We start from the raw sequence: 25,164 nt of genomic DNA, 5'->3' as shown, positions 1-25,164 counted from the left end.
GTCCAAACTGCTTTACCCTGCAACCCCCTTCGTGGTGGAAAATAACCTGAACTCGGCTACAGAACCAGACAATCAAAAAGGCAACGCCTCAGGCAGGGGACACTTATGTACAACCACATTTTCTTTTCATTTAGCATATCAGTGTGATTTGATGACTGTGCAAAGTTTAGCTTGAAGTAAGTTGACCGTGAACGTAAAAACATCCGTGCATGTAACCTAGCTGGCCTGATTATTACTGTTTGACATCTCCCCATTTTACTGAAAGATTACAATATAGGGTGATAGCTATGAGCCACCCCTGGTGGTATTTTGCCATTCCATTTCCTGCTGTTGTCGGGGTGGACTTTGCAGCATACTACTGGTTCTTCGTGGATTTGAAATTAAATAAGCACTGTTCTCTTGGTTTCTTCCCAAAGGTTGTTTGCAATCGGCTCACAGCTGTCTCCGGAGCTGGGAAGCTCTGGCATCGAAATGTTGGAGACGGACACCTTTAAACTGCATTGCTTTCAAACGCTCACAGGTGAGCTCTCCGTTACTGGGTCTGTGATATCGGTCTGTTTCTGATTTACTGCCTTAAATTTAAGGCAAAAGGCACTTTAGTACGATTGCCCCTGCAGGTCGAGAAAAATGAAGTGACCAGAGCCAAGTGCAGCTATGCAACACATCCTAGTTCGCTTTCAAACTTGCTCTTAGAATCCAAGCCAAGTTTGTCTTTTACCAACCGCCATGTCTATTGTATTTGCAGTTACTCCTTAACCTGTAGCTGTCTTTTACAAGTACATGCGTTCTGGCAGTTCGAGATACTTTGATCTGTTAGAAAGCCTCATTGTTAGAAAAATATAAGCAGCCCGCCCTTGGCTTCCAGCCTTGATAAGTTTGGTGAGCGTGTTCAGGTTCATACCCTTGTTCAGAAATGTAATGATGCACAAGCATGCTGTGGCATTCCGTACAAGTGGTGTTCATATTCGTTACACAAATGGAGATCCGGTTGCAAAATGGGCGTCTTGTAGGAAACTTCATTTATTCGTGCATTGGGATAGGCCTTTCCTTATTTTGCCTTAAATGTGACATGCTGTGCTTTCCAGGAGGCAGTAGATTGCTCCTTACACTGTTTTTTCTCCGTAGGAATCAAGTTTGTGATTCTAGCTGATCCGCGGCAGGCTGGCATCGACTCACTCCTTCGGAAAATCTATGAACTCTACTCTGACTACGCCTTGAAAAATCCTTTCTACTCACTGGAGATGCCGATCAGGTACACAGTGTGTGTGTGTTTTTTTTTTATATATGCGTGGCTATGTACATACCCTGTAACTGGTGGATCATACTTTGATATAGCTCGCTCTTTCTCTGTCTGTATGAGCTTTGACAGTGCTGCCTTGCCAGGTCTCGGTGTGTGAGTGGTGCATTGTATGTCAGCAGTGCGCTGTGGTTCTCGGTCTTTGTCCCTGGCTCGTTCTGTCCCCTCTTTGTGGGAGAGTAAATCGTTGTTCCTGTGTCAGTGTTCTAAGAGAGAGAGAGAGAGAGAGGAAGAGCATTATCCAATAGAAATGCTGCATGCTTCCTAGCTGCGGCCTGCGCTTGCCCAGTTTCCCCTGCTCAGTACTCCATAACTTTGAGTGTATAGAAGATAGTTTCTCTATGATTAGAATGATTTGCCTCTATTGCCACCAGATTCCTCCCGTCCCTTACTTTTTAAGGTGAGCTGCCTTGCCTCCAGCTCTTCTCCAAAATTGCTGTATAAAAAACTGGCCACCTTATTAAGGGAAACCGCTTAGCCACATTCCTCCTGTTTTTCATTCTGTCCTCTGGACATTTCGTGCTGGATACAAGATTTGCTGACTTTTTGCTGGGCTCGGGGCAAGAAGGAAACTCCTGCTGTTCTTGTATAGCAGTAGAATTCAGGAATACAGCTCAGTAAAGCAGGTTGTTCCACGTAGCCTTGAGCTTTGTCAAGAGTATCCAGTGAGGATTCCAGATAAAAAAAAAAATCAGTGTAGGGAGGGGGAATGTGTAAACCTGATTAACCCCTGGAGTTCCAGAAGGGCACTTGTCTAGCCACACTTAAATGTCCATTTATAATTCTGTCTCGATGTACTGCGTTTCACTATGTTAGGATCTTGCTCCTTTCCACACTGGGTTTTGGTTAGGGTCTCTTTCTCTCTTTTCCAGTCTTGACTAATTTTATCCATTATGTTACTCTCCACTGTTCCTCCTAATATTGTTTCAATAGGACCTGCAACCAGGGTCCCTTTCGCCAATGCTCTTCTTTCTTGTTACTAGGACGAGTGTCCCCAGTCCTCTTGGCTGACTTTAGTTACTTTGCCACTACTGGGACATGGGAGATGCCTCCCGTAGTAGTCTTGATTTCACTTTACTGGTTTTCCTGCTACTGAGATGAGGGAGAGGACTCCTGAAGTCTTCTGCACTTGTTTTAGTGTTTCCCAATTACTGAGACGAGGGAGATGACTCCCGTAGCATTTTTTTCTTTTCAAATGGAATTTTATTAAACTACAGTTTAAATCGGGACTAGCAATCCACCAAAACCAAACTGTTGATCAAAGTTTCCAGGTTTGATCGCATTAATTGTCAAAAGAAATAAGACTTGAGGCTAAGAACAATCAACATACACATGCTTACTAACAGTGCATGAAAGCTTTAAGCCCCCACTAGTCCCCTTTTAACTCACTACTTGCAGCCCTACCCCCACCCCAAAAAACCTCCCCTCCCCTCCCTCCCAACGGCGATAACATGATAAAACATCTAGACATGTGTTGAGTGCTTAATCACCAAAAAAAACGACCTGCTCCTATAGAACTGTAACCAAGCTGCCCAGTCTTATCCATTGACTGCCCAACATGCTCCTCCCAAGTGTCCCGGTACTGCTTGTAACTGCTTAGTGACCCTCCGCCTCAACTGTCACCTTTTCCTGGCCCTTTAATGCTCCAAAAACAGGAGCCATTCCATGTCAATGTGTGTGTGGGATTACATAATTGCTGCCATTACTCCAGTAAGTCCCTCTAAGACCCCCTTTGTTGCGGCATATTGGTTCATCTAGTAGTCTATCTATTCTTTATTGAGCCCCAACCTAGTAAGTACCTCTTTACCGTTGACTATGAAACGCAACATGAAATCTCTAACAACCGGTATGCCTCCAGTTACTGAGCTGCATAGGTTCAATGGCTCAAGCAGTTCCCAGATTCCTCACTCTATACCTATAAAAAAACCACGACTTTGTTCTACGCCGAGGTCTTGCACCATGGCCACTATTAAGAGCCGATCTGAGATGCTCTTAGGAATGGATATTCGTCCCTTTTGTAGAAATCCCAGTGGCACTGAAATTAACCTATGCCCTATTGAAAACGCTGTAGAAACCACTTCAGACCAGCCTAAAACGACCTCTCTGGGCCAAAAAAATACTAAGCATGAGTTGGAGCTAGAATCTGGTATGTCTGCAAAGTCTTTAAGTTGTCAAAAGGAGCACCCAGCCATTGAGATAGATGCCAGACTTGGTGAGACTCTAAAAACCGGTACAATGTCTGGCCAATCTGTTACTTTTGCGAAAGAAAATGTTTCTCTAACTGATAGTGCCATTTTGACAAATGTGCTAACTGGTGTCGCAGCTTTGCATTCTGATGATCCATCAATTGATAATCCACTACTGAACCCAGCTGTTCAGGACATACCTGTAATTAATTTGGACACTATTGTTTCTATTGAGTCATCTCAAGTCTCATTGGCTAATTTGTCAAAATCTCCTGTGCTATTTAGAAATGTTAGCGCCTCAAACTCAGTTGCAAATCTGTCCTTTATAGCCCCAACTCCCAGAAAAATGGCGGAAAAAAATCCTGCTACTACTGGCGGCCTTGATTCTCAGACTGTCAGTACTAGCATAGCACTTACATCTATGAATAATGCTATTTTAGCCCTTGCTAAATTGTTTGAAGTGCTAGTTGTAAAAGCAGAAACACAATCAAACCAGCTTGATCTGTTGCTTGACAATCAATTTGTAATTTTTAATAGACTTGGGAGCCTGGGCCAGCCTGACGATGTCACAAATGGTAAGAGGTCTGTATTTTCACAGACCTCGTACCTGGCTGAACCCAGGGATCAAGTCTATCAACCTATACCATTTATACCCGAACCCATAGTTGACACGATGGAAAAGGCAGTCGTGACTAAAACTGATTGGCAGAAGAGACCTTTGTATTCCCTTTTTGGCCCTAAACCTAATGTGCCCGATCTTCAGAAGCCCCAGAATCCACTGCCTAAAAAGCCTTGTGCGCTATAACAGGAAAAAAAAAACGAAAAATATTAAATCTGTAGCACCTCACACTTCACAAATCAAAGCCTTTATTAGCAAATTATCATCCCCAGCATCTTCTTGCGTTTTGGCATCTAAAGCCATCACAAGAAAATATTCACAACAACTTGTAAGGAAAGCTAAGCTACAGCCAACTTCCATTGCTTCTTCCTTGGCACATAGTCCTTTAAGCCAATTGATCAGTGTGGCTGAGCAGTTGTCACATACAGAACTCACTAAACCAAAGATGGGCAACATTAGTGGTGAAGAGGATAGTGCATCTAACTTAATTACAAGTAGTCTCATGGGTAAAACTCCTGTGGCACAGAAACCAGACCATGAGTATATGGGGAAAGGGATACGAAGAGCAGTTGACGAATACCTATCCTCCAAAATAACCCCTAAACACGTGACTTTTGCGCCGTTCATCTCGGCTAGTGAACCATTGCCAGTGGTAACTCCAATTTTGAAAAAACCCAGCCCTCCTGGCTTTGTGGACACAGTCACTGCTGGTAATTTTGTCCCTATATGTCTGGGCGGAACTGGTAACACTAAAACAGAATCACTTGGTGATATAGAACGAATTCTACAATCCACCTTCGCCAAGTTCCTGGAAACCTCTTTCGCCCCTCAATTAGCTCAACAATCTAAAATAGAGACTAGTTCCTGTACAAACCTTAATGAGCTATTGGTACCAGCTAAACAAAAACTAACAACCAAACATTTAAAGCGACCGGCAATTCATTGTCTGACTCTTAGCTGTCAGCCATTGCCGGCTAAGCAGTATAATTTAAATCGGACTTCTGTTCTCTCGATATTTCGCGAGATTCCAGAGCTTGATGACATTAGTTCCATAGATATAGATCTTGTGGAATTTCCAGACTCCTCTAATCAGTCTGTTGTAAACCTATGGATTAACTCAAGGGTGGTTCTTAACACCATATGGACCGTGAAATCACAAATTGATGAGCTTGGTTTCACGGTGTTTCTCACCCCTGATGCTCCAGATAGAGCTCCTAGGTGTATAGATGCCCCCCAAAACAAACCTTCCAACAATCATCAAGCTTGCTCCGGAAAATCTTGTAGATGTCAAAATCAGAGCAAGCAACCTTAGCATTCATCTTTCCTCATATTAGAACTAGTCTTTGCTAGTTGGAACTCTAGAGGGAATCAGCATTTACTGAATAATTACTCTTCCCATCTGCTAAAGTATGATGTTATATTGTTGCAAGAAACATGGTTGGTTACATCACCGTCTTGGAACAATTACGATGTATGTATATTACCTGCTGTAAAGCACCAAATGGGTCGCCCAACCTCTGGCCTGTTAACGGCTGTTAAACAGTCGTCCGTCCTAAAAATCTTTCCATGGTACTGCCCAAACAACTTCATACAAATGACCAGAATTGTATGTGAAAGACACATTTGTGCCATTATTAATGTTTATTGGAACCCTCTTGGCATTTCGGATGATTCCTTTATGGAAGCCATATCTAAGGCCTTTGATATAATTATGATGGATGGAGCCATAGACATGATCTATTTAGCGGGTGATTTGAACCTACATTGTTTGGGCCCCTTTCTTAATTCTGAACAAAAACGCCTGGACAAGTGGCTATTATTTACTAAATCACGGAATCTTCACATGTTGAACGGCGCATATTCACAAGACATACCACCTAGAGTCACGTGGCATCGAGCACGTAGTCATGGGATTATTGACTTCACGTATGTTAACATGTATATGTCAAATATGGTCACATCTTTCCAAATAATAGAATCAGAGATGAGTGATCATAATATCCTGTGTACCACCTTCAGCTCGAATATGCCTATCTCCAAACCACACTCTGCCTTTCTTAAGGGAACGTATGAAATAAACCCTGCTAGAAACCGACTAAAGTGGACGGAGCAGTCTCTGAAGGCCTTCTCGGCACGATATCATGACAAACTAAATAATAATGACTTAAACCATCTGACGGCAGACACGGTTTTTGAAGACCTTATGCAGCTCTTTCAAACAAGCTCTACCACTTATAACCATAAACAAACTTCGCATTTGCATACCCCCAACCATGAAATAAGACTTAGAAAATCCAGGGTACGTGCGGAAAAAAGGCAAGCGTTAAAATTACCATCACATCTCCGTGGGGCTGCTTTGCTACGTATACAAACTGGCTATAGAAATTGGGTAAGGGGAATAAAAGCCAAACTTTACCAAACAGACGGGAGTAATATGTTAGCATCCTTGGCAGCCAAGAACTCTGCTCAGTCATGGCACATTATAAACCAATCTACATTAGGCCATCAGGTTGCCCGTCAAATAAACGATGTAACAGAGGATGCGTGGGTAAGCTATTATTCGGACCTACTTGCAACTCCGCGACCTCATATCTTTGCTCCGGAACTAAAGTCTAATCACCCGTTTTATCTGCATTTTGATAAAGATGATATCTTGAATTATATCAATCTTGCAAGTAATTCCCGAGCACCTGGCCCTGATGGCCTATCAAATGCACATCTTAAACAATTTCCCAACATATGGTCAGATATACTATTTACCATGTTTGAATCTATTAACACGTCACAAAAAATCCCGATATCATGGAGACGATCTGTTGTTATCCCAATATATAAGAAGGGCGACCGTGCCAATCCGTCTAGTTATAGACCTATTTCATTACTCGATGTCTCGGGCAAGATTTATACTCGTCTCATATTGCGAGATCTTAACAAATGGATAAAGGGGAATTCTAAAAGGGATCCGTACCAATCTGGCTTTGTAAGTGGCCTGGGGACGATCCCGAATATTATCACCATTAATATGTTAAAGTCCCAATACGCATCCAGAAATCAAACTTTATATTTCGCGTTTATTGATTTTAGTTCTGCTTTTGATTCCATAAACCGAAATCTCCTTTTTACCAAACTAAAAGATCTTGGCTGCCCATCCTCACTTTTGTCCTTAATTATCCATTTACATACAGATACTACCATGAGAGTACGACTCTCAATGCAGGGACTTCTGTCCGCCTCTTTCCCTACCTGTACTGGCTTAAAGCAAGGCTGCACACTAGCAGCCTCATTGTTCAATCTTTTCATCTTAGATTTGGGTTTATCATTTCGAGGAATTACAGTAGATGCTCCGGAGTTAGGGGGCCAACGTATCCCTTGGCTGCTCTACGCAGACGATTTGGTACTGATTTCCCAGACCCCGATAGGTTTACAAAATCTTTTAGCTGCATTGGCAACCTATGTAGAGGCAAATGATCTAATAGTAAATCTAACCAAATCTCAGATTATGGTCTGCAGTCCTACCACTAGACGGAAATCCTACAAGGGATTTTGGTCTTTTCAACAACAAACAATGGACATTGTTCTGGAGTATAAATATCTCGGTGTCTTTATACAAAACACGGTTAGTGATGGGAAACTGCCACATATGTTAGACTCGAAACTGCTAAGTCTGACATCCCAAGCGAAAATTTTACTTTATAAGTTTGGGAAATTTACGTTAAAACACATCTTGATGTACTATGAACAAAAGGTTGTCCCCACTTTACTTTATGGTGCCGAATCCAGACTGTATGCCAGGGATAGTATGTGGAACAGATTGGAGGCCACCTTTTGGAAAAAGGTCTTGCGGCTTCCAAATTGCTTACCGCTTCCAATACTACGTTTTGAATTGGGATTGAATTCTCTCCATAGTAGAGCTAAATGGAGAATGTGTGCCTTCTTTCGCAAAAGCCTCCTCGGCTTGACCAATAATAATATTCTGAGTACGGTCGCTCGACATCTATCTGGGTCCACATCTGGTTTTTCACTAAAATGGAGAAATACTGTTTTGGACACTTTAGTTGGAGCAAATATTTCCTTACAATTTCTTATTGATCATCCGGCACAAGCAAAAAGGAAGTTCCTTGACTGGGATTGGATTATAAATTACGATCTTTGCGTAAAATATAGAGATTTCGATCCTAACCTCTTTGGTATTAAATGTCGAGGTCAAGCGGCAGGCTATCTTATGAAATGTCCATCTACACACATACGCAACAAATTTTTGCGGACAAGACTAAATTTATGGCTGACAAGAGAAATCCTGGTTAGACGCAAATCTATCCCAGCAGACCTCCACTTTTGCCGTTTCTGTGAGAAACACAATGTAAAGGAAACTCTGCAACACATAATTGTGTCATGCCCAAATTTAATAGCCATTCGTGATAGACATTTTAGTAAGTTACTATCTATGTACATGGAGAAGAATGACAATGAGATATGGAGTATCTTATTTAAGGATGTTAGATTTTCAGTAATGAAGGCCATAACTCACTTTTTAGAAGCAGTTTTACCCGATGAGAGATTGATCTAAAATAGCCCTCTTGTGGGTACTTACCTCCATATATGTGAACTAGTATTGTTACAACTACTGTTACTAATATGGCATCTATTCTCTATAGATCTAAGTATACTGTCACATTGAACTCAAATTTTAATTCATAGGTCTAATTTTAACCCTGCTTCTTCTGGTCATTCTTCTCCATTATGTTGATTTTTGTTGATCTTGTGGCTTGTTGATATTGTATGTATGTCTATACTGTGTTAACAATTTTATATTGTAATGATTCTTTTTATATGCCAATAATTTTTGAAAAGCTGATGTTCTCAGCTATACCAAAATAATAAAAAAATAAATTGCTGCCATTAGTCTTTCCATTTCATAGTTTCCATAAGCTTTGTCCAACCACTCCATGAGGAGGTAACTCAGTTTCCATTGCCTCATTGGGCACACCCATTCTGCCAAAACTAAGTTCCTTGGCATGTGCAGTATCAGTAAATGGTCAACTCTTCTCAATCCCAAACAGTGGAGACCGGGTTCTAGTGATCCCTTCTATAGCATGCACCCAGCCCAGAGCCTCCTTCCAATAAAGTTGTACTTTGGGACAGCCCTACCTTTGATGCCAGTAATAATTTACAGCAGCACAGCCCCTCCAACAATTAGGGCTAACCCCTGTGTACATTCGTGTTAACCGCTGCAGAGTTAGGTGCCAGTGGAAGAGTAATCTGCTGATATGCATTTTGTACTGCACCACTATCGCAGAGGACCAAACTGTCCTGTAAATGGTGGCCCAAACCTCAGTCAGCCTGCAGTCCCAGGTCAGCCTCCCACCATTCTTGCATGCATGGCTGGGTGCCCTCTGTTTTAGTAGTAATGCATATAGCTGTGAGATGAGCCCCTTTGAAGCATGGTGTGTGTTGAGAACCTGCGTCAGAGGTTTTGGTGGGTGCTGCAGTTGCCCCTTCCATCGTGGGGCGAACAGCACACCTCAGAGTTGCAAGTAACAACAATGGTGGTATGCTACCAGATTGCGGGGCTTGCTCTAACTTGCCCTTTGTCGGCAGAGCCCTTTTCTTCCACATTTGTCATGGTCTTATTAGGTCGGCCTCATACAGTGATTGGAAGCGGTTAGGGTCCATCAATAAACCCTGATCAGTGGGGCCCATATGCAACTGAGTGGTGAGGGCCACAATGTTACCCCTGTCGTGTCCCTAACCTTCTGCCACAAAGTCTGCTATCCAGGAATGGTGTGCCGCCAATGACCTCTGCCTCAATGCCAGTAAGACTGAGATTCTACTCATCGGCACACCCACTCCCTCCTTCCCTGCAGCTCTCTGGCCGGCCTCCCTTGGCCCCCTTCCTGCCCCTACCTGCAAGGCTAAAAACCTCGGGGTCATCTTCGACTCCACACTCTCCTCATATATCTGACGTCTCTAAGAAGTCACACTACCAGCTGCACCTCCTCAGAGGTATTCTTCCCTTCCTCTCCTTCCCCCAGAAGCTCACTGTCTCCCGAGCCCTGGTTCTCTCTAGGCTGGACTACTGTAACAGCCTCTATCTTAATCTGCCTGCCTCCACTCTCCGCCCTCTGCAACTTATCCAGAACAGAACTGCGAGACTTGTCCTTGGCCTCAAGCCCAGGGACCGTATCTCTCCAGGACTGAAATCTCTTCACTGGCTCCCAGTGGCTGCAAGGATTAAGTTCAAAACCCTCTGCATTGTCCACAAGGCCTTCTGGGGCCTGGGACCTAAATACCTTCAACTCTCTCTTCCTAAATATCTTCCTTCACGAGCCCTTCGCTCATCCGTCTCCAACTCCCTCATGGTCAGCCGCTTCTTGAAGCAACGAGCTGGGGGTAGATCTCTTTCCGCAGCAGGGGCCTCCCTCTGGAACAGCCTTCCTGCCTCCCTGAAACTTGAGGAGAACCATCTCCGGTTCCGGAAGCACCTCAAAACCTTCCTCTTCGCTTCTGCCTTCTCTCTCCCTCTCCCCTGCTAATCCTGCTTAACTCCCCACTGAATTCAGCACTAAACCTGCATCTGGGCCACTCTCAGCAACCTCGGTCCAGGGCCCAGCCACTCTCCACTTGCACTGCCTCCCTGGCTCCCCCTGCACTGTGGGACTGTCACTGTATCCCTACAGCCCCCTTCCCAGCACTTGCTCTGCACTTACCTCGCACTTGCCACCAGCTGGCCCTTTTTATTTATTATTTATTATTTTTTACGCTACTTACCTTGTACTGCTCTTCCCCCCCACCTCCTCCCCCTGCACTTCCTCCTTTTCCCCTTACCTCAGCACTTGCGCGATCTGAATGACACCTGGCCTAGTAGGATCGTTTGTCTGTCTTCCCCTTGTTTCCCTCCCTCCCTGCCTCGTCGCGCCTTGAAACACTTGTGTATAGGCGCGTTACAAATACCATATCATATCATATCATAAAGACGGCAAGCATAGGGTGGGTCCGAATCCTGCGGGGCAGCTTCTCTTGTGGGATCCACAGCCATTCCTCCAGTGATACTGGTGCAAAGAGACCATTTTCCAGTGCTACCCATTGCTTTTCACTGTTTTCTCTCGGGTGATCTAGTAATATTTGCCGCTGTGCTGCCCTGAAGTAGTCATATAGGACATGATAACCCATTCCGCACTTAAGGATCTTTGATTTGTATGTTATTCTAGGCCTCTGTTTCGGCCCACAAGAATTTGTTTTTTAAATTTATTTTTTATCTCTAAGTGATAGGTAGTTGGGATCGCAACTGGCAACGACTGGAATACAAATGTCAACCTCAGTAAAACGTTTTTATGGTCCTGAACCTACCTGCCCATAGTATGCCATGTCTCGTCATAAGTTGAGAGAACCAGGCGTTGTCGTCTGCGAACGGCAATGCCGTGGGTTTATGCGAAACGCCACTACATAACTCACCTTATTATGAACTAACTCTGGAAGGAAACCACTCACTGAGGACGCTTGCATGCATCTTTGCGTCAACATTCATTCCTGTAGCATTTATGACTTTTGTTACTGCCTTCTATGAGCCACGGTCCTCTGCGCCACTCCAGTTACCTTTTTGTCTTGACGGATTGGCATCGTTGGTTCTTCCTGAGGTCACAGGCTTACTTCGGGTTCTTAAACACTCCCAGTGTTTCTCTCTTCAGCGTTCTGTGCTCATCTGCAGCTCTGCTGAGCCCTCTGCTCGGCAGGTTCGTTTGCAGAGCGCACAGTCCACCTCCTCAAGGTCATGCCACCACCTAAATCTTCCAGACCTTCATGCAAGTCTGCTTGCTGCTGGCCCCTCAACTGCATTTCCTTCTGCTTCGCCACATTCTCTTGACTGAGGACCAGCCTGCTTCCACTGGTCTCTCTCTCTATGCCAGGTTTGAGCTTCCTGGGCTACTCCTGCTCGGCGTATGCTTCCCCTTTCTACAAGGCCGCCTTCAATTTTTATACAATCTTTCTTGGCCCTCCCCAGTTGAGGATCATTGTTCTTCAGTCTCAAGAAGTATTCTTCATTGCTCCATGTCAAGTGGCACAGCTCCATGTCAAGTGGCACAGCCGGTCAAGTGGCACAGCGAGTAGAGCGCTCGCTTTGACACCCGTGCAGGGCCTGTTAACGCAGGTTCGAATCCCGGCGGGGCCAAACTCAGCCTTTCATCCTTCCGAGGTCGATAAATGAGCACCACACACCGTGGGTAATAATAAGCAGCGCTCGGATACCTGAGGGTTTGTAGCGCTATATAAAAAAGCCTAATTAAAAAAGCCTAATTATGTTTCCATTGCTTCCCAGTGATGTAGGAGTGATTATTACTCCGTCACTCTTCTTCCCTGTATGACTGGATTCCAACCTGTTGGCACACTTAATGTTTCCTTCACTCGTCCATTTCTCAGTGGTTGTGGGTTTTAATTGAGTAAGGGAAGAAACAATAGCCAACGATGGTCTGCTCAGGTTGAGGTACTGATGAACTGAGAGCCTCAAATGATAGAGGGTTAGGGAGTCCCTATCCCCAAGAGCTGATTTCCCTCCTTGTGAGGTCCTGCTTACCGCCACGCCTAGGAGGAATATTGCATAGCGGGCTCACATCTTTCGCCTCACAGGGAAGAACTACCATCTGGGGAGAAGTGACAAGATCCCGTGAATCGTCACACTACTGCCATTGATATTGCTTTGAAGCGCTGTGGCATGGAAGGCCCTTTAGAAGATTGTAGTCACATTGAATGTAAATAGTATTTGGAATTGGGTGAATATTCAAGTACTAGCAGTTGATTAGTTTAAAACCTAAAAATCACACAGAACCTAGTTTTCAGATGCTGTGACGGTCAATCCTGCTTGGATTCATGGCATGCTCGAGTGTCTCTTTGCTGCAATGACTGCTTGGACTCTAGGGTTGTGTGCAAAGGAGAATATGATGTATCTCAGGGTGACTTACTTGGAGGAGAATTCTCTGGTGGACACGTGCAGGCGCCCTTCTTTCTGGCAGAGTGGAGATGGTACCTTGAGACCTTTCATTTGATAACCTGGACATTTGGAGCACCACAAGAGGACATGCTCGCCTCTGCAGACAACTCTGTTCTATTGGTGAACCCCCCCCTCACCCCTGCTGGCCTCAGCTCTGCCCCCCCCCCCCCCCTTTCACCCACTATGAGCAAACCAGGGTTCTCTTGATGGACCCATTAGCTATTGGAAAGCCTGGATATTGAAAGTGTGGGATTAAGGAAACAAGGATTTCCATGGGATAACTCATGTTCCATTCACGAGTCTTATACCATTAAAGCCTTCCTGCTACTGGTGATGTTTTGGCTAGAGTAGTGTGAAGGAGGTATAGTACTGAAGTCAGACACCAGCTTTACATGGATTCCTACAGGAGGGGACTCCAAATGGGGGTGGCACGTTCTTCCCTTGGACTACAGTGGGCAGGCATTCAGGGGTCCTTGGGTGAGGTCTTCACTGCAGAGCCTATCGTGGTGAGACTGTAAAAGCTTTGCTTTGTCCCAACACAGTGGTAGATTGACCCCACCTGGGACCACCTTCCTTCTAGTAGGGCCCCCCCCCTAACTCCTTATTAGATACCGCAAGATTGCCTTTTGCAATCGACGTAGAGTGCAGTAGCAGTCCTCACAGAATACCTGCCAGTCCAATGTTGCAGTTCTGCCAGAAGCCCTGAGGACCATTAAGATTGTTCAAGGTCCTTGCACGTGAAGTACCCAAGGCACAGGCTCAACCCACGGGTGAACCTAGTGGGTCTGCGCAACGAACAAGTAATCTGTTTACAGTAGGAAGATAGTCCAAACAGTGCGAGTGGCCAGTTTTCAAAACCAAGATTAGCAGTCTGAAAAGGTAGGTACCAGAAGATGGTTTGGGGAAGGAATTTATGGGAGACTCGTGTACGAACACATTACCCTGGGGTGAGGACGTGGGTCTTGGATGAGCATTCCTGACCAGGTTCAGCAGTCTTGTGTCTTTAAAGGGCACAGTACTTTGATTTGTGTGCACTGGCGCAAATCAACTATATCACCGACCTATTCTTTGAGTGTTTCAGTGCCATCTTGGAATCCAGGGTCGCAGCCACTTGGGGAAACCCCACTTACTTTCCCCATAACAGGCTGACCAGCTTTTTGCATAGGCTATCCACTGTGGTATCTGGGCATTAAAGGTGTGCGGTACTTCAGTCTCGTGTGATTTGTTGGTTGAATATAGCATTGATATTGGATATACTTCAGGAGTTTGGTATAGGAGAAGGGGTATGCCGATAATCTAATGCTTTTATGGCATGAATAAAAACTAATATTGACAGCTGATTCTTTTTTTGTATGTGCACATTTTCTTAACATATCTGTATAGCTAAAGAGGGTTTGGATTGGTCTCTAGTCTTTTAGGTGCATTAGATGCTGTTTTTCTGCTGTCACCCAATTTGGTTTTGCATCTTTTGCTCACTGTCTAGAAACGGGGAAGTTTCTGCTTTTTTGTTGTTAGGTCTCCAAAGTAATAACTTCTGATGCCTTCCTAATTGTTGCGGAGGAAGTGAGTTTCATCTTTGATTATGGTCCCCATCCCATTTTTTGCATATCTTGCCTTTTTCAACTTTCCTGGTTTGTCTGTCCATTTTGATCTTTAGTCTGTGATCACAAGGTTTCTAGTCTTAGTAACTTTTGTCTTAGTAGTGTGCGATGGTGTAGCCTTATTTCAGTAGTTTGTAACCTTTCATCATCCGGTTGGGATTCCCACTATTATGTACTGACCATCAGCTTCTTTTGCTTGTGAATTTTTTTCAGTATTGATGCCCAGATTACTTATGTGTTGATCCTAGTCCTACACAATTCTTTTGGAATCCCAGATATTTATTTACTGGCTTCTAATGTGCCACGAACATATAAAGAGAAAAGTGGGAAGGTCCCACCCTACGGATTTGCTACCCATATTAACTATCGATCAAACACTATGTAAACGCTAAGCAGGCCAGCAAATTCCAGGTCTTGGTAACTGGTATATTTTCCGCTGGTGGTGTCAGTATGTGCCCCCCCCCCCCCCCCCATCGCTGAGGTTTGGCTTTAGGTTTAAGTCTCCTGATCAGTAAAAGATTGTTTGTACAAAAGTTTTCCTTGTTTGCCTGAATCTTTGGGGGTCAGGTTGCAGTCTGCGCTTTGCTGGGAGTGTTTTCTTAAGCTCGAGTCTGGCAACTACAAGCCTTCAGGCCCAATCTTGATTTTGAAATTCCTAGGGGTATGTTTGTTAGCTGTACTGGATCTTGGGGTTGCCCTTGTGGTGAATCTGTCCAGTAGGTCCTCAAGGCCAAGCTTCCAAATTGTCTGGTGCTGCAAAGCCCCCTTTAAAATGATTTCTTAATTGCGGGGGATGGGGGGGCTTTTCAAAGCTCCCGAGAGATTATATTTATGACGCTCAAAGATCAGGTGTGCTGCTCTGTTTTGTATGGCCTGGAGTTGGCCGTTTTCTTTTTTTGGAGGGCATTTTACGAGAAGGCATCCAGGTTTTTAGTTAAACCTGGCTTGAATAAGTTCAGTGGTGACGGCTGCTGACTATCAATGGGATTTATTTGGAGAAGGTGAGTTAATGGTTCAATAGCAGTGGTCACCACTTCGGGGGTGGGGTGTGTGAAGATCACAATATGCCTGCAGGTCCTACTCCAGTTCACCTGGATTGATGCAGAGTAGGCTTTTGTACATCAAGGCTTCAATCAGGGAGAGGTATTCGGTGGAGTTTGGGTTACTGGGAAGACTCATCATTGGTACATATCGGAATACATCTTAAGCTTATCTTGGCTCTTTTAGTGGCCTTGAATATATGTCAGACTTTGGTGTCTAAGAGCTAAAAAAAAAAAAAAAAACACAGGTGGGCTTTCCCTAAACTGCAACTGTCATCCTCGTTAAATGCCCTTTCCCAACTCAAATGTTGGCCCTTGTTCCTAGGCTGTCACTGCTCTGGAAAACTAGCCGGTGCGGGATGGTGATGCTAACTATATTTTACACTGAGCTTGTAAGGCTTGGGTCTGGGAGATCTACAACAGTTGGCTGAACCGGCTTGTTACCGTTGCAAAATCATACTTGCGCACACCATTCCCATGGTGAGCCATACACACTGGTCGCTCCAGTACTGCTGCTTTTGAGGAATTTCAAAGCGTTCCAAAGACGGCTCCCCCTTGTGTGACTATATTCTTATGACATTTCTATTGCTCGCCTAGTTTTTTTATTTCTAGATTTTAATTTATAGGAGTTGAACAGGTAAAAGAGAGTGTGAGGTATCGACTCCCTGGAGATGTGTATGTTAGGAAGGTGTCCTTCTGGCCAGAGACTTTGTTGTTGAGCAACTGTTTGTCCGTGTAACCTGTTCATTCCTGTCCCTTTCCTAGGTGCGAGCTGTTTGATCAGAACCTGAAGGCAGCGCTGGAAATAGCGGAGAAGGCTGGAGCCTTTGGACCTGGATCCTAGCACCTTCTCTTAATGGACACCACCTGCTAGGCAATGCTGGGAGAACCCTACCATCTTCAGCCAGGGCCACTCCTGCTCTCCCCAAACTGTATATATGTGTGATCTTTAAGACTTGTATAAATTAATGTCTGGATACCATGTCCTGCTCGCCATTTTGCAGCCTGTACATATTAAACCATGTGTTTGTGAGCCGGTGTGAGCTCAGTATTGTGCGGGCACAGAGACCGTGGCAGACAGCATGCACTGACATGATTTTAAACAAGCTGGGCACAGCTCCAGTTAAAATGTTTTATTTCACAGTTTGTAAATATTTATTTATTGCAGTAAATTTCACAACAAATTGCGTAACTACTTTCTAGTGACTCAATACTTGTTTCCGGTAGCCCATCAAGCACAGATGGTTGACTCCATTTTAATAAATTGAACAAGTCTCAATCTGCATACGAAAAACTAATTTTCTTCCCGATTACATATAAAAGGCAACCCACTGGCCCGTTTCAAAATAATCCATGAGTCTGCCCTACCTGCCATAGGGTGCACTGGGGTTTGTAATACACCATGGAGGTATGATGCATCTGCATAGTTAGTAAGGTCTCCAGCACTATCAGCACTAAATGAGCAGAACTTGGGGAGCTGGTGTCTAGAGAAGGGTGCGTCCTGCAAAACCTATATCTGGGGGGCATTGGCACATGATTCGGTTACAGAAGAAGGAGACATTAGGGAGAGTGAAATCAAAGCAAGTGATCCAATGTGCATGAATGAGGAACTTCTACAAAGTGGACTGTTTGAGAGCAGACCAGCTTGGGGGTTGGAGAAACCCAGCCTTCAGGAAAGCCTTGACTTCATAATAGAAATGCCAGGTCTCCTTTCTCCCGGAGATGCATGTGCATTGGAAATGCAAAGAGTGTGGTAATAGCTTCAGAAAGTCATCAATGTTCCATTATCGGCCTCATACCTCATTTAAAAATGTCCGTTAGCCAGAGACTCTACTCATAGCAGCTGAGCAAACTATGCGTCCTTTGCTGCAGTCAGACCTTCTGGCACCTCTGCTGTCATTGGCTGCGACCAGCAGGGACCTATCCACGTCGGTATATTGCCATCCTAAGCTCTAAGAAATGCAGTGCTTTGGATGACAGTATTTAAGCAAAACAGTACATGAAGCTGTACTTAGAAGGTTCCATGCACAAATAGATTGGTTTGTCGCACATACATGACATAGCAACCTGTTTGTGCATGGGGCCTTCAGTTACTGTACAGCACCATTTACTGCGTAAATATACTGCCATCCAAAGCACTGCATTTATTGGTACTTAGGATGACTATATTTAAGGAAATGGTAATATCCTGGCATGGATAGCGCCCTGCTGTTCACGCCCAATGGCGCACCAGCTGGTGCCCGAAAGAGCATACTGTCTTGAGTGCCTTCCATTTCAAAATACTGCCACCGAGTAGACCGACCATAAATCATGGGCAAGAAGGTTTGGGCGAATAAAGGCTCTCTGGGTGATGGGCATGCTTCGTCGTGTCTACAGGTTCATTTTCTGGAGGAGGTGGCTATCTCTGCTGGAGTAGGGGATTTGGGGGGTACGGGGGAATAAAAGGCATGATTTCCAGAATCTCAAAACAACAAAAGGTGCAGGAAGTGCACTGAGGGGTAAGGAGTATAGGCTGAGCAAAACTGCTACAGGAGCAGCAGGTGGTGTACAGTGGTAAATTACAAGATTAGGCTTCCTGTTTCCACAGAGTGGTAACCGGGTGTAAACCTACAAACGCCACATTTCCCATCCTCCAGGCCCACTCACTGCAGAAGAGCTGACCTATAGTTTCGACATTCCTATAGCTAGTGTAGGCACACTTCACCTCTTGCATGGATTGGTGTCTTGTCTAATGAAGGTGCCTTTTGCAAACACGATCACACACATGGAAGGACACATCGGATGTGGTACGGGATTCTAGTCGCTCATGTTCTCGCCACGGCTCGCAGTGGGGCATTCCAGTCCTTTAGCGATGCACTCCGAAGCATCTCTGCTTTTACTCCTCCTTTTTGAGGACTCTGCCCATTTTTGTGCGCGTGTTCCGCAACAGAAAGAATAGCACAGTGGTTATGGCGCAGGCCACTTCAGCCACCCAGAAGGCAGTGTCCCAGCTGTAGTACTTGGCAATGGTGCTGAAAGGCAGTCCTGCCAGGAATCCACCCACTGTGGAGAAAGAGAGAGAGCATGGTCAGACGGTTCACTAAAAGGCTGTTGTGCCATCACACATTGTTGGCCTCAATTCTCTTAGGCACCCCACCTGAGGGGGCACCATATTGCAAAGGAAGCGTTGCTGGCAACATACATACCTGCACTCTAGAGTGCAAAGTTAAGTTCTTTTTAAAGTGGTCTGGGATTAGATGTGCTGGCTGCAGATTTCCGAGGAGACACCATGCATATGGACCTGCATTTGGCACTATGCTACAGGTGCTGTGACAATACAAAGGAACCTGTGTTGAATGCTAATGCCTTAGGTGGCTTGCCAGAACATCTCTTTCCAGAATAGTAAAATTGAGCAGTATCATGGGAGTTGTAGTTTAAATATCTGGAGCGCTCATGCATGCTCCCCTTTTGTGGTCTTCCACTCTAACCTCAAGGTACTTGCTGCCTTCCACTGTGCTCAACACCACCTTGGCATTAACGTACTTGTCTGCTCTCCTTTGCCTATAATTACGTTTATCATCCTACCATTAAGGTACTTGTTACAACTTATGTTCCCAAGTTACTCATCTCATGTGTTTTTTTTGTTTGTTTGTTTTTTTCCCAGCATTGCCAATGCCAACAGTTTAGGTGTTTGTCCCGGCACATTTGCCACGCACTGCCCTAGTGGTATTAACTGGCCATTCATGGTAATGGTGGCAAAATCGACAAGTACCTGGGCATCTTTTAATAAATAAGTATTAAGTGCCGCTGGTTACATTTAAAACCATTTTACACTGTTGCTTAAATAACCAAAAATTATTTTTATTAACACAGCATAACATTTAGCAACGGCTTAATTCATCGTAGATCACATTTCATGGATTATAGATGGCCTAGGGAAATATCATGATGGCAACTTTAGAACTTCGATTTGTGTTATTTTTATTAGGATTTAAATTAAACGGCTCCCTTGTAGGGAGGAAAGTCAGCTACAGCAACCTGGAGGGGCCCAAGGTCTAGTTTCTTCAGCACCAGGTGCCAAACATAGTAGCCTGATTCTACTGTGGTCAGAGCCTCCGCGCCAAAAACTGGGGCCCAGAATTGGTGCGAGTACAGATTTCACTGTAGGCCCCAATACACTCTGGGCCCAAGGCCCCACACTGAGTCAGAATGTGGTAGGTGGATAATATTTGCTCGCCGCACAATCAACATAGTCTTTTCGACTCTAGTAATCCCAATCCAGGCCCCTGTATTTTCAAACACCGGGAGGGTTTGGAGGCAGATGGCAGTGATAAATCTCACTAGTTTTGGGAGGCACAATTTTGTTAAGTAAGATTTAGGGATACCAAGTGTGGAGGCCCGATGGGAACAGACTTCAAACTTAGAGGCCGGCTAGGTGATCTAGAGACGACAGGCCTGCATCATTAGGAGTGAGCTTCCTCTCAATCCTGCACAGGTAGAAATCTAACCATGTCCCAGGACCCGTATCCATATCAAACGCCTCCAACATTGCTTAACCAGTTTATCAAGGTCGCTGAACCATATGCTCTTTGAGAACCCCTCTGCATGTGCTACCACCTGGCCTATCGGAGAGGGCCCCTCCAGATAGTTGTAATACATCTTGACCCAGAATGTAATAGCTGCTAGTTTCCAAGACATTAATAAAGAAGAGAGACCCAGCTCCAACCGAACAGCCACCACCAGAACACTCCCTGAGACTCCAAGCAACCAGCCAGGGATGTTTGCATCCAATCTAGGGAGCCAGCCCACTGCCCTCAACAGCATAGAGAATACTCTGAGTGACTGAAGCACTATAGCCCATCGTTTTGGCCCCCAATGACCCCACTCCCTGAGAGTCGATGGTTCTTTTGAGGGACAGCCATTTGGCCCATGCCCTATACGACATGCTAGTGCCAAGTTCTTGGGGACAAAGGGCTGGTCTGAATGATATTCCCAGGTATCGGTAGTCTGTTACCTGTTCCAGCTTTACTCCCACAACCATCCACATGAAAGAAGGTGCACTGTAGGATCCCTTCCCACAGATCATTATTTCAATTTTTGCTGCGTTGGGAAGTAGGCCATGTTCTGAGGCATAAGTGTCTTGGGCATTAAGGGATTGCTGCAGTCCTAGCGGAGTGTGGTCTAGGTTTACAGGGTCATCTGCGTATAGTAGGCAGGGGAGGCTGATCTTTCATATCACGGGGATGGCTCTTCGTTCTACTCAGCAGTGCAGGTAGTTTTGCCTGTATAGGTTATATAATAAGGGAGCCAGTGGGCACCCCTGTTTCAAACCTTGTGTGGTTGCAACGGAGCTCGACAAGTCCTTCCCCCACAGAGAGCACGATTTTGACATTTGTGCCACTATAGAGGGCCTTAATAAAATAAAAAAGTGAAGGGTCTATAGCCCATGCTTCCAGCTTTCCCCAGAGTTTTGCTCTAATTATGCTACCAAAAGCTGCAGAGTAATCAATGAAGCCTAGATATAGGGGCACTCCCAGGTAACATTGAATGTCTGAGATAAGGGTAAGGAGGGACCATATAGAGTTGAAGTCCCACAGCCCTGCCTAAAACCTGTCTGTTGGCAGCTCGGCAGACACTTTTCCTGACCCAAGCAGTGAGGAGATCCAAGAAGAGACTGCCAAGAGTTAGGAACTACAGTCCAACATGGACAGTAGCCTACAATTGTAAGGATTGTTAGGGGGGCCCTTTTTATGGACTGGAATAAGGATGGAGGACGTCCATGTTGTGGGGGGAATAAGCCCAGAATTACATATCTGGCAGAATAAAGTGGATAGAAAATGCACTCTCCACATAGGGTCTCCCTTTAATATCGGATTACAGAGCCCATCAAGGCCTGTGGTGCTAGAAGCCCTGGACTTCATGATGAGGGAGAGTAGGTCCGCCACTCTGATGTGCCTGCTTACCAGGGAGTCTGTCATTGGTTCCCCAGTCTCTCCATCATATAACATTTTTATGTGCATAGCCCACTGTTCCGCAAGGAGCCCCACTAGTTCTCTGGCCCCCCATGCCAGGAAACTAGTGCACTAATAGCAGTGCCTTGCAAATGCCTAATAATTCTACAGAAGCCAAAACTGTTGTCAAGCACTTTTAATTCTCAGAAGACTGCACTTGAAGCGTCTGCCAATGTTTTTTCAAAGCAAAGTCTTGTGGTAAAGCTTGAACAAAGTGAGCTCAAAGAGTTCACATGAAGTAGTGTTGTGGGGGTGGGCATGACCATGGACAGTCCATGGGTGGGCAAATAACCAAACACATACAAGCTGTGTGCCCCTCTTGGGTCGGTTCTCCTTTTCTTTACTCATAAACCAAAACTATTGCATTAAAGTGGCACAAGCGCCATCAATAGCCCAAACTAAAAAGGTGCCTGCTGCCTTTCCTTTGTGGTCCACCTCTGTGCTATCCCATCAGAACACCCCTCTTTTGCTATGCCCCCCCCCCCCCCCCAAAATCCGGACAGGCACTCAGCCTCTCCTGTGAGCTTCATCTCTGTGCTGCCCCCCGAGAACATCAAAGGTATTCCCTCCCTCTCTATTGACCCTCCTACCCACCACAAATAAGGATAGTCTTGTCTCTCTAGAGAGCGCCATCCCTCTGCTGTCACCATCAAGACAAGGTATTTGCTGCCTCACCTTCGGTTGCCGTTATGTTGCTATACCATTCCGTGTTTCACTGCTGTTGCATTGACTGGCCCAATACCAAAGGCTCCCTATTTTTTTTTTTTTTTATAGCTGATCTGTAGCACCTCCATGCTGTCCCCACACCTGCAGTTCCTGTTCCCTCACCCTACTTCCTCTTGTTGGTAAATAGTGCACTGTTGTCTTCCTGCCCGCATCCCTGCCCTCCTAACATGATGGCTACATTCATCCAAACCACTGAGACCTGTGTCCGAGAGATGGCTGCTGCCGTTGCCATAGGAGAGTCCCTTCGTCAATGCTCATACATTTTCTTAATAAACGAATTCAGTCTAAACCTGAAGACCAGACTACTACTAAAAATGTACATTTAAATAAAATTAACGTGCCTTAGTGAACTCTAGACTCAGGTATGTGCTCTACCTACTCTGAATTATCTACAGACTAATCTTTTGCCCAGGGAGCCATTGGCTCCAGAGGCAAATATTTTAGGAACCCATCCAGATAATAGGCAACCCGTTTTAAAAAACAAAGTGCACATTTTAACCTACACTGTAAGGAGCTGCTAAGTGTGTATGAAAGAAGTGGTAAGGAAGTTTGAGACAGGAGCTTAGGGCTAGCTCCAAAACTCCTCAGATGAACTCTCAGGAGAGCAATGCAGCTATGGTACACATGGTTAGGAAGCGGTAATAGTTGCATGACTGGGTGAAAATCTGTAAAGGGGCCCCCATTTCGAAGGTTCCTAGACTTAGCAGCTCTGGAACACATGTTTAGCACTCTGAGTTGAGACCCAAGTAACACAAGGCTTGAACTTCCAAAGAGATGTCTTTTGCTGCTGCCAGAACTCTGAGAAGAGACAGACTTACCAGAAGCCACCTGACAAATCCAGATGTATTCCAGTGCCGGCCTCTTGAAAATGTACAGAGGATGAGCCCCAAAAAGATCTAGTCAGAATGATGGGTTGCAGAAGGCCAACAGCAAAGGGAACCTCAATTCCATTAGACCAAACAGCAATTGTTATCAAACAGCGGTATGTTCTGACCATCAAAGTTCTAACAGTTGAGCCCCCATTTGAAATTGGAAGCCAATCAATAGTGACTTGGGAAAGGAAAGCTTGGTGATTAAGCAACCTGTGCGCCTAACTCTAGTGCATAAAGTTCATTTCAAGAAATATTTCTTAATATGGTCAAAGCGCAACCTAATGTGGAGACTACTAAACACCTAATAGCCAATGTGTACACTAAATATATTGACAAGATACTGAGGCCCAAGCAACAACGCACTTTCTAGATTATCCGAACAAATTGGAATGGAAGGATAATTTTCTTTCTGCAACAATGGATGTGAAAGCATTATATAAATCTATAGATCACAATTTAGCACTAGGCACCATTGACTATCAGGATAAACCTGCTTCATATTTATTTAATTTGTAAAGCATGCACACAACCCAGAGGCATTGAGGTGCTGTTGCAGGTACAAGTCAAGGAGGTAACTTAGTCATACAGTAAAGTATTTGTTACATGGACACAAAGGAGCAAAGGTAATACTAGTTACATTGAGACAGCATTCTCATACATATTGATCATACTGTATGGTGGTATAGTATGGTTAATTTGCTGACATGTTGGGCAGAGGGAGCAGGTTAGGAGAAGAGCTGAGTTTTAAGAGCTTCACGAAAGAGCGAGCCAGTAGGATTTCTCAGCCCTCAGGGAAGGTACAGGGGGGGATTCGTAATTCCAGAGTTTGGCAGTGCGATAGGGGAACCTCCAGCTTTACATCTCCTCACTTTGGGCACAAGAAGTCTTTCCGTGTATGGGGTCCTGGTGGGCCTTGATGAATGGGCTTTGGTGATTCTTGGTGTGAGATAAGGGGGGTCGCTCTGTATTGAAGAGGCACTCGTGGACAGTGTCTTAAAGGTGATCCATTCCTGGATGGGGAGCCAAGGAGCTTCTCTTCTAGCTTTGGAGATGTGTTCTCATTTCGAGATATTGAGGGCTGCTCTCGAGGCGTTATTTTGTATAACTTGCAGTTTAATATTTCCAACTGAGGTGCCTGTAAATGGGACATTGCAATAGTCGATCTTGGAGCCAATAATAGCTCGGGCAATGGTGAGGCAGTCATTTTTAGTAAGGAAGATTCTGGCTGCGTTGAGGAACGTGTAAGCTGCAGAGGAGGCAATAGCTCTTACTTGCCTAGACCTGGTGAGTGAGGCGTCAAGGTAGGTTTACTGTAGTTGAGACAGGAATCACACACTGGTCCATCTGGAAGGACGTGTATTGATTGTTAAGCGAATTGCAGGCATTGGGTGTGCCAACAATTAAAATTTCTGTCTCGTCACTGTTGAGGCAAGATGATTAGCTGCCATCCATACCTGGATTGTAGAGTAAATGTTGTTGAGGGTAATGGAGTCATCTGTGTAATTGCCTGAGAGTGGGAACAGGATTTGCGTGTCCTCGCATAGTTGAACAAGTTACTTAAGCCTGGTAACGTTCTTTCGACTGGATGTTCCTCCCATGTATTCCTCATCTTTGACACTTGTTGTCCAGCTTCTTCAGAAACATTTTTCAGCAGAGGGTGCTGTGCAACGATGGTGTTGAATCTGTCATTGAAGGGCATATATAGCCACGCTCCAGCACCCGTTGGCCTCAGTTCTGTTTTTTTCCTCCTCTTGTAGCAGAGATACCATAAAACACAGGAGTGACCATGCTTGGCCTTGATGGAACAGAAGCTGTAATAGCATACGACATTCTACTGCGGGGCAGGGTGA

At 45.0% G+C, this 25,164-nt stretch overlaps 2 protein-coding genes across 5 annotated transcripts in view; one reads left to right on the top strand and one right to left on the bottom strand.

The window, feature by feature from the left end:
- Positions 1-16,918, top strand: part of TRAPPC4 (trafficking protein particle complex subunit 4) — a 32,853-nt gene extending 15,935 nt beyond the window's left edge. The window contains exons 3-5 of the mRNA XM_069614398.1: positions 417-520; positions 1,126-1,252; positions 16,492-16,918. Of these exons, the coding sequence (XP_069470499.1) occupies positions 417-520; positions 1,126-1,252; positions 16,492-16,570 (310 nt within the window). The 3' untranslated portion in view covers positions 16,571-16,918. The remainder of the gene's footprint in view (positions 1-416; positions 521-1,125; positions 1,253-16,491) is intronic.
- SLC37A4 (solute carrier family 37 member 4) overlaps positions 16,845-25,164 on the bottom strand; it is a 155,864-nt gene continuing 147,544 nt past the window's right edge. For all 4 annotated transcript variants that reach the window (XM_069614396.1, XM_069614394.1, XM_069614395.1 and 1 more), the window contains one exon: positions 16,845-18,768. In XM_069614396.1, coding sequence (XP_069470497.1) covers positions 18,602-18,768 — 167 coding nt within the window. In that variant the 3' untranslated portion in view covers positions 16,845-18,601. The remainder of the gene's footprint in view (positions 18,769-25,164) is intronic.

The sequence above is a fragment of the Ambystoma mexicanum genome, chromosome 9 (genome assembly GCF_040938575.1).
Source record: "Ambystoma mexicanum isolate Mex_15411 chromosome 9, UKY_AmexF1_1, whole genome shotgun sequence".
NCBI lineage: Eukaryota > Metazoa > Chordata > Amphibia > Caudata > Ambystomatidae > Ambystoma > Ambystoma mexicanum.
Note: the sequence above shows the minus strand (reverse complement) of the source record. Positions and strands in the feature narration are given on the sequence as shown.